Source organism: Symphodus melops (assembly GCF_947650265.1).
Source record: "Symphodus melops genome assembly, chromosome: 13".
Classification (NCBI taxonomy): domain Eukaryota; kingdom Metazoa; phylum Chordata; class Actinopteri; order Labriformes; family Labridae; genus Symphodus; species Symphodus melops.
The window spans coordinates 16,320,160-16,331,413 of NC_136703.1; the positions used below are offsets into that span (position 1 = coordinate 16,320,160).

At 36.4% G+C, this 11,254-nt stretch overlaps 1 protein-coding gene across 1 annotated transcript in view; it reads left to right on the forward strand.

Annotated features, from left to right (window-relative positions):
- Nucleotides 1–2,847, forward strand: part of LOC306834244 (deoxynucleoside triphosphate triphosphohydrolase SAMHD1-like) — a 66,254-nt gene extending 63,407 nt beyond the window's left edge. The window contains exons 14-17 of the mRNA XM_079360080.1: nt 126–212; nt 345–449; nt 574–680; nt 1,907–2,847. Coding sequence (XP_079216206.1) covers nt 126–212; nt 345–449; nt 574–680; nt 1,907–1,994 — 387 coding nt within the window. The 3' untranslated portion in view covers nt 1,995–2,847. The remainder of the gene's footprint in view (nt 1–125; nt 213–344; nt 450–573; nt 681–1,906) is intronic.
- The last annotated feature ends 8,407 nt before the right edge of the window (nt 2,848–11,254 follow it).

The window sequence follows — 11,254 nt, forward strand, 5'->3', positions numbered from 1 at the left end:
GGTCATAACTAAATAGTAGAATATTAATTGATCCCAAGTTGCTCACACTGTCAATTTAAAATGGAAAAAAAAACCTTCAATCTATTCTTTCTCCACGTTCTCATCGTTTCTGTTTCACTGTCAAGAGCAAGATTCCTGGCTGGAAAAAAACACTAGCTAAACCCTCAACTGATGAAGAAGCAGAACTGTCAAAAGATGACTTTGTAATCCTGGTGAGTTTTTATTTTATTTCCTTTCATCTCATTTCTTTTTTTTTAACCTTGGGTTTGGCTGATCTTTTTATTTGTACAATTTTGCAGAATTTGTTATGGCACACATCCTTTTACTCTCAATCTTCTTTTTAGTTCGTTAACATGGACTATGGCAAGAAAGACGAGGATCCTATCAAACATATGCACTTCTACAGCAAATCTGAACCTGATGAGGCAAAATCAATGTCCAAAGATCAGGTCATAACTAAATATTGATACAAAAACATTTTTTATCACTTTTATCACGTTTATTTGGTTACATATTTGTAAGGCAGCTTATATCACCCAAAACTCAAATAAAAGTTGCTGTCCTTCTTTACAGGCATCCAGGATTCGCACAACCTGCTTTTCTGAGCAGCTGATCAGAGTCTTCTGTAAGAAGACTGATGACAAGAGTGTGGAGGCTGCAAGACAGCACTTTGACCAGTGGTAAAATGATTTTCAATCCTTAAATAATAATAGAAACCTAAGATGTTATAGGATATATTATCACCAAATTATAATATATTAGCTGTACTGGCAGCGTCAGCCTCCAGTCTTCCTTTCAGGTTAAGATGTGCTTACCTGTGCTGGTTAGGCTCTGCTCTCATTGATTTGCAACTTTAACTTGACACAGCCTACACACATTTATCAAATTGAAACACTGCCAAACATGCTATTGGTCCTCTGTCCTGGTTTGCATCCAGGTTAGTCAGAAAGTCTCTACACTCGGTCAAGTTTCTGTACTGAGGCTTACAGGTCTGTAAAGTTGGACCTGTGTAGGACTCTGGTTTGGGCCCCTCAGGTTAAGACAGGTAACACCTGCCTGGAAGTGAAGACAAAAGATTTAGCACTCCCCATGCTGATTGTCTGTATTCATAAACCAGCCTCCTCCATTTGAACAAATAGGAGATGGGCTCAACTCATAGAGTGTAAATATTAATAGACGAAGACTGAGTGATGTCACCCATCTGTTACTGCAGGGGGCTTTGGAGTCCCATCGATGGCGGTCACCTTGCTAGAATTGCCAAGAAGAAGATTTGCTTTATTTATCCCAAATGGGGAAATTAAGTTTTCACACTCATGCTAGACACACATAGGCTGATACAGTACACATGCACAAACAGGATCTTATGGACAAGCACTAATGTAGAGACGTCAGAGTGAGGGAGCAGCGCTTCTGAGCTGGTTGGAGGAAGGGGATTTTGGTGCCTTGCTCAAGGGGAACCTTGACAGTGCCCAGGAAGTGGCACCTCTCCAGCTACCCGACCGTCCGCATTGAGACTTGAACCAGAGAACCTCCGGTTCCCAATCCAAGTCCCTACGGACTAAGCTAGTGCTGCCCCAAATGACAGCCTAAGAGCTGAGGCGGCTTTCAATCCATGACAAACAGTTTAATCGCATCCACTTTTCAATCCGGTCAGCTCCCCGTCTCATTGTGAATAACACGTATCCTTCATAAAACAAAACAACAGAGTGTCGACATGAGCTAATCAGACCTATTTATTCATTTAAATTGGACTGTAGACATGAGAGCATTTTTTTTGCTTCGGAATAAGTTGAATGATAAATAGTTTGTTCAATAGAATCTTTTCTGCTTCAGTTTATCTCTCACTAGGTTTACTCTAAACTGCTTTCTTTAAAATGGATGTACTTGTCTCTTCATTGACGTGCAGGTTAAAGATGGAGCTGAATCTGGTTGGACCTGAGGGTAATCAGACCAATCCTCCTGAAGCTGATGGAAATGGCTCAAACCATGAATAACAGTGAATTATTTCACATTCAGACCCAGGACTCATGTTTTTCTAGCTTTTAATCACATACATGCTGTTCTGTTGTTTTAAATTGATCGTTTAAAATTCAACTTTCATGTTGACTAAGGGGGAGTGTGTTTGTTACACTTTGCCAACGTTGTCACACTTCTATTGACTCACACACACACACACACAAACTTTCTCTCCAGCCATTTTTGAAGCATTGATTGGATTTCTTCAATCTGCAGACAAACCAGCGTGGAGACAGATTCACACACACACACACACACACACACACACACACATTTACAATTTGATCAAGAAAAAGGTGGATGCTTTTTTTAACATTTCTTTATAGGTTGTATTCTTCTTTGTCGGGGAACATGTAAAGCACTTGTCGTGGATTTTTCTGTTTGAATGAAGATCTGAAAGCAAAGTCTTTTGTCTCTGGGTATTTTATTGCATAGAGTAACTTTCTGCAGAAAGGGGGATCATACAAAGTCACATCAAGTGAGTGCCTCGCAGAAAAACCCGCACAATTCCGTTTGCGCTGAAGCTTTATACTCTTAAACTAGGGTTGTACATTTGCATAAAATGTTTCATTGCATCTCTGTGATTGGTCTTCTATAATATTCTGAGATACCATCCCTGTCTTGTCTGCTCTGCAACGATGACTTCATAAGTTGTTATCTGAATCGAAACTGCAGTTGTTTGAAGATAAAAGGAGTCAAGGTTGTTAATGAAAACAGGGAGTCGAAGTATGTTGTTAGCAGTCAAAGTTCACTCATCTCATGTATCTCAATATAAAGCACCTGTGAAACGGTTACATTTTTGTGCAGACAGTATCTAATTATATTTTTCCACTACACACTTCCAACATGTGTAACAGAGTAAATATTTGACTTGTGGTTTTATTCAGGGATGGAGGATACTCAGTGGTGTTTTAGTTGATGTTATTCGTTTGAAGATTGAGACATGAGATTAGATTATTTGTCTTTGAGTGGTGTTTAATGAGATGATGACTGGTGTTATATAATATTATGTTTATTATTACTATACAATTGTAATCTGTTTTTAATTATATCTTATTTTGGGAATGTTTTATAATGTCTCAGTTTATAATGATTCTTACTTTAAAAACGGGAACTTGTTAAAAATGTTATTTGCAACTAAAAACCTGAAATTAAAATTTAACAAAATCTTTTGAAGTGTATGACACAGATTAAGTAGGCCTTTATGTGACGCTGTAATTGTTATACGATTGGTTCTTACATAACGCATCTATTAGAAACTTTCAAGTGTATTCCTGTTGTGGTGGGTTCATATCTGATAACATGTGCAAGTATTCAAAATATACAGAGGGTAATCCTGTGTGCAACGTTGAATAATCTAGACAGACAGACAGATCTTCAATCGATCAATCATTTTGGAGAACTTCATCAGCAGTTCTTTTTTTTTAAAGGAGCAGAAAAGCGACTGACAAAAGGTACTTTTTAAAAATCATTGAGAGACTAATACAATTATCACAAAGATTAATACATTTTAAAACTAAAAACCTTAACTCAAACACTAAAATGTCATTTTTAAGGTAGAGATGAATAATATTTATAAAACCTTGTAAATAAATAGCCATAAAATGAGTGAGTCCAAATGAATAAAGGAGTTAAATTGTGTTTAAAAATCTCAACATTCTCAGCTCCTCTGAAGTCTGTTCCAGAGCAGCCAAACACAGAATTACAAAAAAGTTTTTGTTCTGCTCGGTGGAACAACTAAAAGAAGAACCAGAGAAAACCAGAAGACCTGAGGGGGTCTCATGGTTTAATTTCGTTTCTGTGTTACATCGTGTTTTAGTTCTGTCCATAGTGTTCTGTTTGTTTCCTAGTGTTGATGGTTTCCTTTGTATGTTTTAATATTTCATAGTCTGGTGTTTACGTTTGTCTTAAGTGTGTTACCCTGTTGCCTGTAAGTTTATTTCCTGTTTTGTGTTTTACGTCTAGTCTTTAGTGTTTCCTGTTTTATTTTGTATATCTGGTTTTGGTGGTGTCAGTGTTGGGTTTTACTTTGTACTTGTCCTCTAGTGTTCTGGTCTTGTGTTCTTCGTTCCTTGTGTTTCCCGCCTGTGTGATTACCCTGATTGTCCTCACCTGTCTCATTAGTCTCACCTGTGTCCAATTTAACCCTGTCTTTTTAGTCTCTGTGTTTTTCCTCAGTCCCTGTTCGGTTCATTGTCTATGGTAGTCAGTTTGTCTCTTGTAGTCTGTCATGCGTGTCCGTCTTTGCCTGTCGTTTGCTTTCCTGGATTTACTTTGTTTTTCTACACTCGGTGTTCGAGACGTTTTGAATTTAAGTTTTGAGTAAGTTTTGTTTTGTGTTTTTGCCTTTTGATTTAGTTTGCCTCTTGTTTTGAATAAATCTTTTGTTTGCTGCTATTGGGTCCTCCTTCCCTGTTTTCTGCCTGCCTACATGACGGGGCCGTCCTGGTTCATTAACTAAAATCAGCTCAAAACAATTAACCTGGTGCCAGGCCAAATGCTTTTACATAATTCTAAAATAAATATGAGAACTAACGTGCAGCCAGTTTAAAGACTTCAGCTGAGCTAAGCAGAGTTCGATTGAGATTATAATGTTATGAGAAAATGGGGAAATCTTTGGCAAGAAGCTTCATGACAAATTCATAAAAGCATTCACCAAATATTTGAGTAAAACAGATATCCACCTCATTTACAAGCTTCTGGAAACTTCATGTGGCTGGTCATTTGTCATTTTAGAACAAGAAAATCTTTTACAATGTTCATTTCATCAAAGCACACTAAATTGAGCAACTCTGCAACACAATATTGCGTGTTGTATATTAAAACATGCCAATTTAAGGGGTATTGCTTAATTTCATTCAAAGGAAGTTGACAACTGGAAACCAGAAGCGAGCTGTGTAGAGGGAAAGCGTTAACAATGTTAGGCTGAGTCAGCTGTGGGAGAATGACTCAACATATTTTCATTTGCTAAGTCGGACATTGAAATTAAGCAATACCCCTTAAATTGGCATGTTTTATTATACAACACAAACTATTGCATGTAATTATACTTGGTACACAGACCTTTCTTCAGATTATGTCTTTGCCTATTCTCAAGTCTTACTGCAAACGGAAGATTCAGGTTTGAGTTCAAATTAAATTTTCTTAGAATTTTAAATTGTCAAACAATAGGCTACAACATTTTTCCAACTTTTAAAAATATTTTGCACTTGCACTAAATCATACAGTAACATATTACAGTGATTATTTGCATGAAATTATCAACAACATATGAAGGTAAGGATTCACCATCAAACTTTTCTTTAAGGTGTTTTTTGGGGCATTTTGTCTTCATTAGATACGACCACTGACGAGAAACAGGAACTGTTAGGAGGAGAGAGTGGGGGGTGACATGCATCAAAAGGCAACAGTCAGATTGTCAACCCGCGACTGCTACTTTGAGAACTATAGACTCTGTACATGGAGTGTGGAACATAATCGCGAGGCTATGGGCACCCCCATTATGAAACTTTAAGTTAAGAACATGGGTGCTCAAATATCTGATTGATTTTTGTGCCAATTTGTAGATTTGTGACCGATTTGTTTTTCAAAGGATTTATTTGTGTCTTGTGCATTTACTAAGTGTCCTCAATATAAAAAAAGAGATAGTGATAATATGCTGCAAAGGGCCAAGGATCAGAGTTTAATCTGGGGCCAATGAAAGAGGACTGGACATGGAGCTCACCCTCAAATCACTGAGCTAAACCAGGACCCCTCATTGAAAGTTCAAACTGCCACACACCACCAGGAAACAGAATTGTATTCAGTTAAATCCTTTTATTTGTAACATAAATGACGCTTCATTGATGTGCTGTTGATTGCCATGGTTCTAAAGAAAGAAAGAATTACTATATTTATATTTATCCAAACAAATCATACGGACAATCTTCAAATTAAGTTGTAAAATTGTTCAAAAAATGATTGTCAATTTTACATTTTTTAAAAAATTTAAAAAAAAAATTACATTTTTTACTCAGAGTCTTCTTACAGAAGACTCTGATCAGCTGCTCAGAAAAGCAGGTTGTGCGAATCCTGGATGCCTGTAAAGAAGGACAGCAACTTTAATTTGAGTTTTGGTGATATAAGCTGCCTTACAAATATTTAACCAAATAAACGTGATAAAAGTGATAAAAAATGTGTTTGTATCAATATTTAGTTATGACCTGATCTTTGGACATTGACTTAAAAAAACATTTTTAACTCACATTGGTGGTCATTCAAAAGACACAAGGCAACAACAGCTGCCCATCATGGAAATGTTTCGGAACAAAAGGAGAAAGAGTTTCTTCTGACCTCTATTTATAAAGCAGGAGGTTCTACGTGTACACCTAAACACTGCATGGTGTCTCCTTGTGGTGTGGATGGGAAATGATTTGCATTTGATGAGGAATAGGACTTCTGAGTTTGAGATTTGACTAGATTTTTGGATAGAGGCTTATCATAAGGGGACTTATTTTGTAAAATTCACAGTATTGATCTGAGGTATACTTAAACTCAATTTTGAATCACCTGATTTCATGTTCTTGATGAATTAACTGGATGCTGGCAGATAGATTTGAGACAGAGCCAGGCTCCAGGTATCAATGATCTTATCTTACACGATGGTAGAAAGAAATTTAACTTGATCTATTTCTTCTTCCAGCTGGACAAATACTGACACTGTGTCACACCTCTGACGTGTCAAAGCATTATATGCCAGCTACTTCTCTGGGCAAACCAACGACACAGTGTCAGTGAATGAACTTTCACAATCCAACATTAGGTGGAGTTTTTTTTCTAGAACAGGAATGTAATTATGGGAATCTTTGAACACATAAGAGCTTGGAATTTATTTTCTTCTGCTCTTTGTTTTTAAAGGACAGGTGTGTCCAATGTTTTTTTTAATTTTTTTAATTGTGTTCTGTCAGATGTCTAATGATTCTAATGGTACATTTCAAGTTGAACTTGTTTACCTTCAGCTGTAAGCTTTGGCCCAATGTGCTTTTTTTTGGACTCAAATAATAGATTCAGGTAAGATGAACTGAAAGGTGCACCAGTTTTGGTGGTGAGATTTGAAAGTTGTAGAAGGGAAACAATTCAATGTTATCTGAATGTTTAACAGCTATTTTAGATTGTTTTCTAACTGGTTCACCAAACTGCACAAGATATTCACTGATCACAAGACAATTATGATCAATGGTTTTTTTTCTGAAAGCCGAACAAAGTATTTTATCTGTCAGCATAATGTACTTCCTTCCTGCTCTCATCAGCTTTTTTTATTTTGGAGTAATTATTTCCAGACAAATGTAAGACCTACATTTTGTATTATTTTCTGTTTTGTTTTTATGTTCACTTCTTCTCATGCAGCCTTTAATATCTCAATACCCTGGCAGTGCAAGGCAAGGCAAGGCCAGTTTACTTATATAGCACATTTCAACAACAAGGCAATTCAAAGTGCTTCACACAAGACATCAAAAGCATCATGACAGAGGAAAGAAAAGAAACATTAAAATAGAAAATTTAGTAAACTGAAATTATTAAAACGTAAAATATGTTCATGTAAAAATAATTTAAATAAAATTTAATTTAAGGAAAAATACAAAAAGAATTAAAAGTTACAGTGCAGAGTGAAAGATGTCTATGAAATGTGGGACATAACCGCCAGGCCATAGAAGAGTGGTACAACAATCACATTACACAACTACAAAATACTTCAGTTTAAGTTTTACTTCTCTTTACCTTGAAGTGTAGGTTTAGGTTAGCATGAGACTATCTGAATCTATAAAGGCTATTTTTAGATTGTTTTCTAAATGGTTCACCAAACTGCAGTAGATGATCACTGATCACAAGACAATTGAGATCAATGTTCTTTACTGTTAGTCAGACAAAGTGTTAAATCATTTAACAATATGTACCATTTAGTCTCTTCATCTACTGAGTGCAGGATGACACCTTGTGCTGTTTAGGCAATACTTGTTTCAGGTACAGATTGTTTGATCAGGAATAGGAATTCTGAGTTTGAGATTTGATTTGTTTTTTGGATAGGAGGATTATTGTAAGGTCTCAATTTGTAAAATTAACAGTATAACTATAAGGTATGTTAATGCTCAGTTTTAAACCCCTGATATCATGTTCTTAAGATAGCTGGATGCTTGCATGTGGTTTTGAGACGGAGCCAGGCTCCAGGTATCAATCTTCTTATCTTATGTTGGCAGAAGGAATTTAACATCTAACACAATAAGATTGCTTTTTTATGCCATAAAAGACAAGAGTATCAATAAGTTCTTATTTCAGCTGGACAAATACTGACACTGTGTCACACCTCTGACGTGTCAAAGCATTATATGCCAGCTACTTCTCTGGACAAACCAACAACACAGTGTCAGTGAATGAACTTTCACAATCCAACATTAGGTGGAGTGTTCTTTCTAGAACAGGAATGTAATAATGGAAACTTTTGAACACAAAAGAGCTAGGAGTGTTACTGCTGCTCTTTGTTTTTAAAGGACAGGTGTGTCCAATGTTTTTTTTAATTGTGTTCTGTCAGGTGTCTAATGATTCTAATGGTACATTTCAAGTTGAACTTGTTTACCTTCAGCTGTATGCTTTGGCCCAATGTGCTTTTTTTTTTGACTCAAATAATAGATTCAGGTACGATGAACTGGAAGGTGCACCAGTTTTGTTGGTGACATTTGAAAGTTGTAGAAGGGAAACAATTCAATGTTATCTGAATGTTTAACAGCTATTTTTAGATTGTTTTCTAACTGGTTCACCAAACTGCACGAGATATTCACTGATCACAAGACAATTGAGATTAAAAAAAATGTTTCTGTAAGCCGAACAAAGTATTTTATCTGTCAGCATAACGTACTTCCTTCCTGCTCTCATCAGCTTTTTTTTTATTTTGGAGTAATTATTTCCAAACAAATGTAGGACCTACATTTTGTATTATTTTCTGTTTTGTTTATATGTTCACTTCCTCTTGTGTGCAGCCTTTAATATCTGTTGCAAGAGCGTGGGGATCTCGGCTAAGCAGTTGGCGTTTAAGAATTATTTTAATATCCTAGTTTGTTGCTCTTATTTACCACTTGACCTTGAAACCTCTACTCTGCCTCACTTTGATTGCTTGGTCTGGGCCGAGTGTGAATCTCGTCAGGAGGACCAATAACTGCCTTTCATAAAGATATCGCTGCTGCCTTGAACTAGAACATCACTATTGGTTATTAGGAGCGGTTAAAGAAATACACAGTTTTCAGTTTATCTTTAAAGTTATTGAGTTATTACAGTTTTGAAGTCATTCCCCTCTATGGTCAGATCATAGGCTGTTAATACTGGAAAGGCCTCCTTCGCAGCCGTTACCTGAAGGGGACTCTCCTTGGGTCTCTCACACCCTAGTGGGTCCTAACCACTTTAAAGCGGAGTGTCCCTCCCCAGTCTTCCCTCTCTGGTATTGGAACAATGGGGACAAAAAGCTTCTTACTTTAGTCTTCTATCCCTTTGGTCCGTCGTGGTCCAACAAGAAGAAAATATAAGATCTAAAAGGAAAAGAGTTTTTGTTGGAAAGTCCTTACAATGGAAGGTTTCCTTTTATTTTATAATAATACAATTGATTAAACACAGAGATTACAAAATAATACAAATCCTACAAAAGAGTGCTATTCTCACAGTGAGTGACTAGAGCTAAATAAAAGAAAATATAAGTCAGTTGATCACAGGTGCAGAACAAAAGTCAAGTCCCAAAAAGGAAGACCAAACCACCGAGAAGCTTGTGCTTCCCTCCTATATACTATGGTTGACTTTACATTTACGTCATGAAAATTTCAATATTCATTTTGGGTTACGTCAAAAATAATGTAGCAAAAACAAGACATATGGTTATGTGTGGGTTTCTCATGCAGCTGCAGGACACTCCCTTATCTCTAACAAGGCACTTGTACGCACCCCACTATGTGGGCAGTCCAGTACCCCCAATAAGATTTGCAGCCTGCACTCCCACAAGCGGTTTTATGACCGCCAACTATTCTAAAACATAATAATATGACACTCCTTACAATGTTATAAGTACACATTATGCATGTAATACATATCATTTTTTATGATAAGGTTTATAAAAGTAAAAAGATGACTATTGTGATTAGCTAAATTCAGCCTGAACTCAGCTTGAGTGAAAATTCTCCTGTGAGGGGGTAAAAGTGTCAGCCGAGCTTTCAGCTGTTGACGATGAGCAGTCTCCCTTGCTTCAGTGTGGTGTGGTGAGGTGAATCATCTGAGACCTTTCAACATATCTCAATACCCTGGCAGTGCAAGGCAAGGCCAGTTTACTTATATAGCACATTTCAACAACAAGGCAATTCAAAGTGCTTCACACGAGACATCAAAAGCATCATGACAGAGAAAAGAAAAGAAACATTAAAATAGAAAATGTAGAAAACTGAAATTATTAAAACGTAAAAATATGTTCATGTGAAAATAATTCAAATAAGATTAATTTTAGGAAAAATACAAAAAGAATTAAAAGTTACAGTGCAGAGTGTAAGATTAGAATCTTTGTTTAAATAGTTTAGGTAAAGGCAGCTGTAAACAGGTGTGTCTTTAAACTGGATTTATAAGAGCTGAAAGTTTCAGATGACCTGCAGTTTTCTGGGAGTTTGTTCCAGATATAAGGAGCATAGATACTGACGGCTGCTTTTCTTCTATAGTTCACTTATTCCAGTAAACTGAATATTTACGTACTGTTAAGATGACAGAACGACATGAATAAGAGATTTTTACAGGGTTCTGCAGAATAACATGAGATTGTTGGTGTGAAGACTATTTTAATCAATCATATTATTTCTTCAACTCCAGTAATACCATGAAAACTGTAAAGGCTAGAAAAAGGTCATGAGGACAGCTTACTTTGTCCACTTTAATATCCAAAATAAACATGTTTATTCTCCCCTCCTTCAATACTTATATTTTAAGCGTGCATTAAAAAGTGTGCTCTGATGTACTTAACTGTGAACATTTGTGATGGCTCCGTGCATAGATAGCGTTATGTTTGTTTGTTTGTTTTTTGTTATAGTATTCTGCACTCACTTTTTGTGAACCAGGACCCCCAATTCATAATGTATTACTGAGTGTAGGAGGTACTGTTTTGGCAGTGCTTATTTCAGGTACAGATTGATGAGGAATAGGACGTCTGAGTTTGAGATTTGATTTGATTTTTGGATAGAGGATT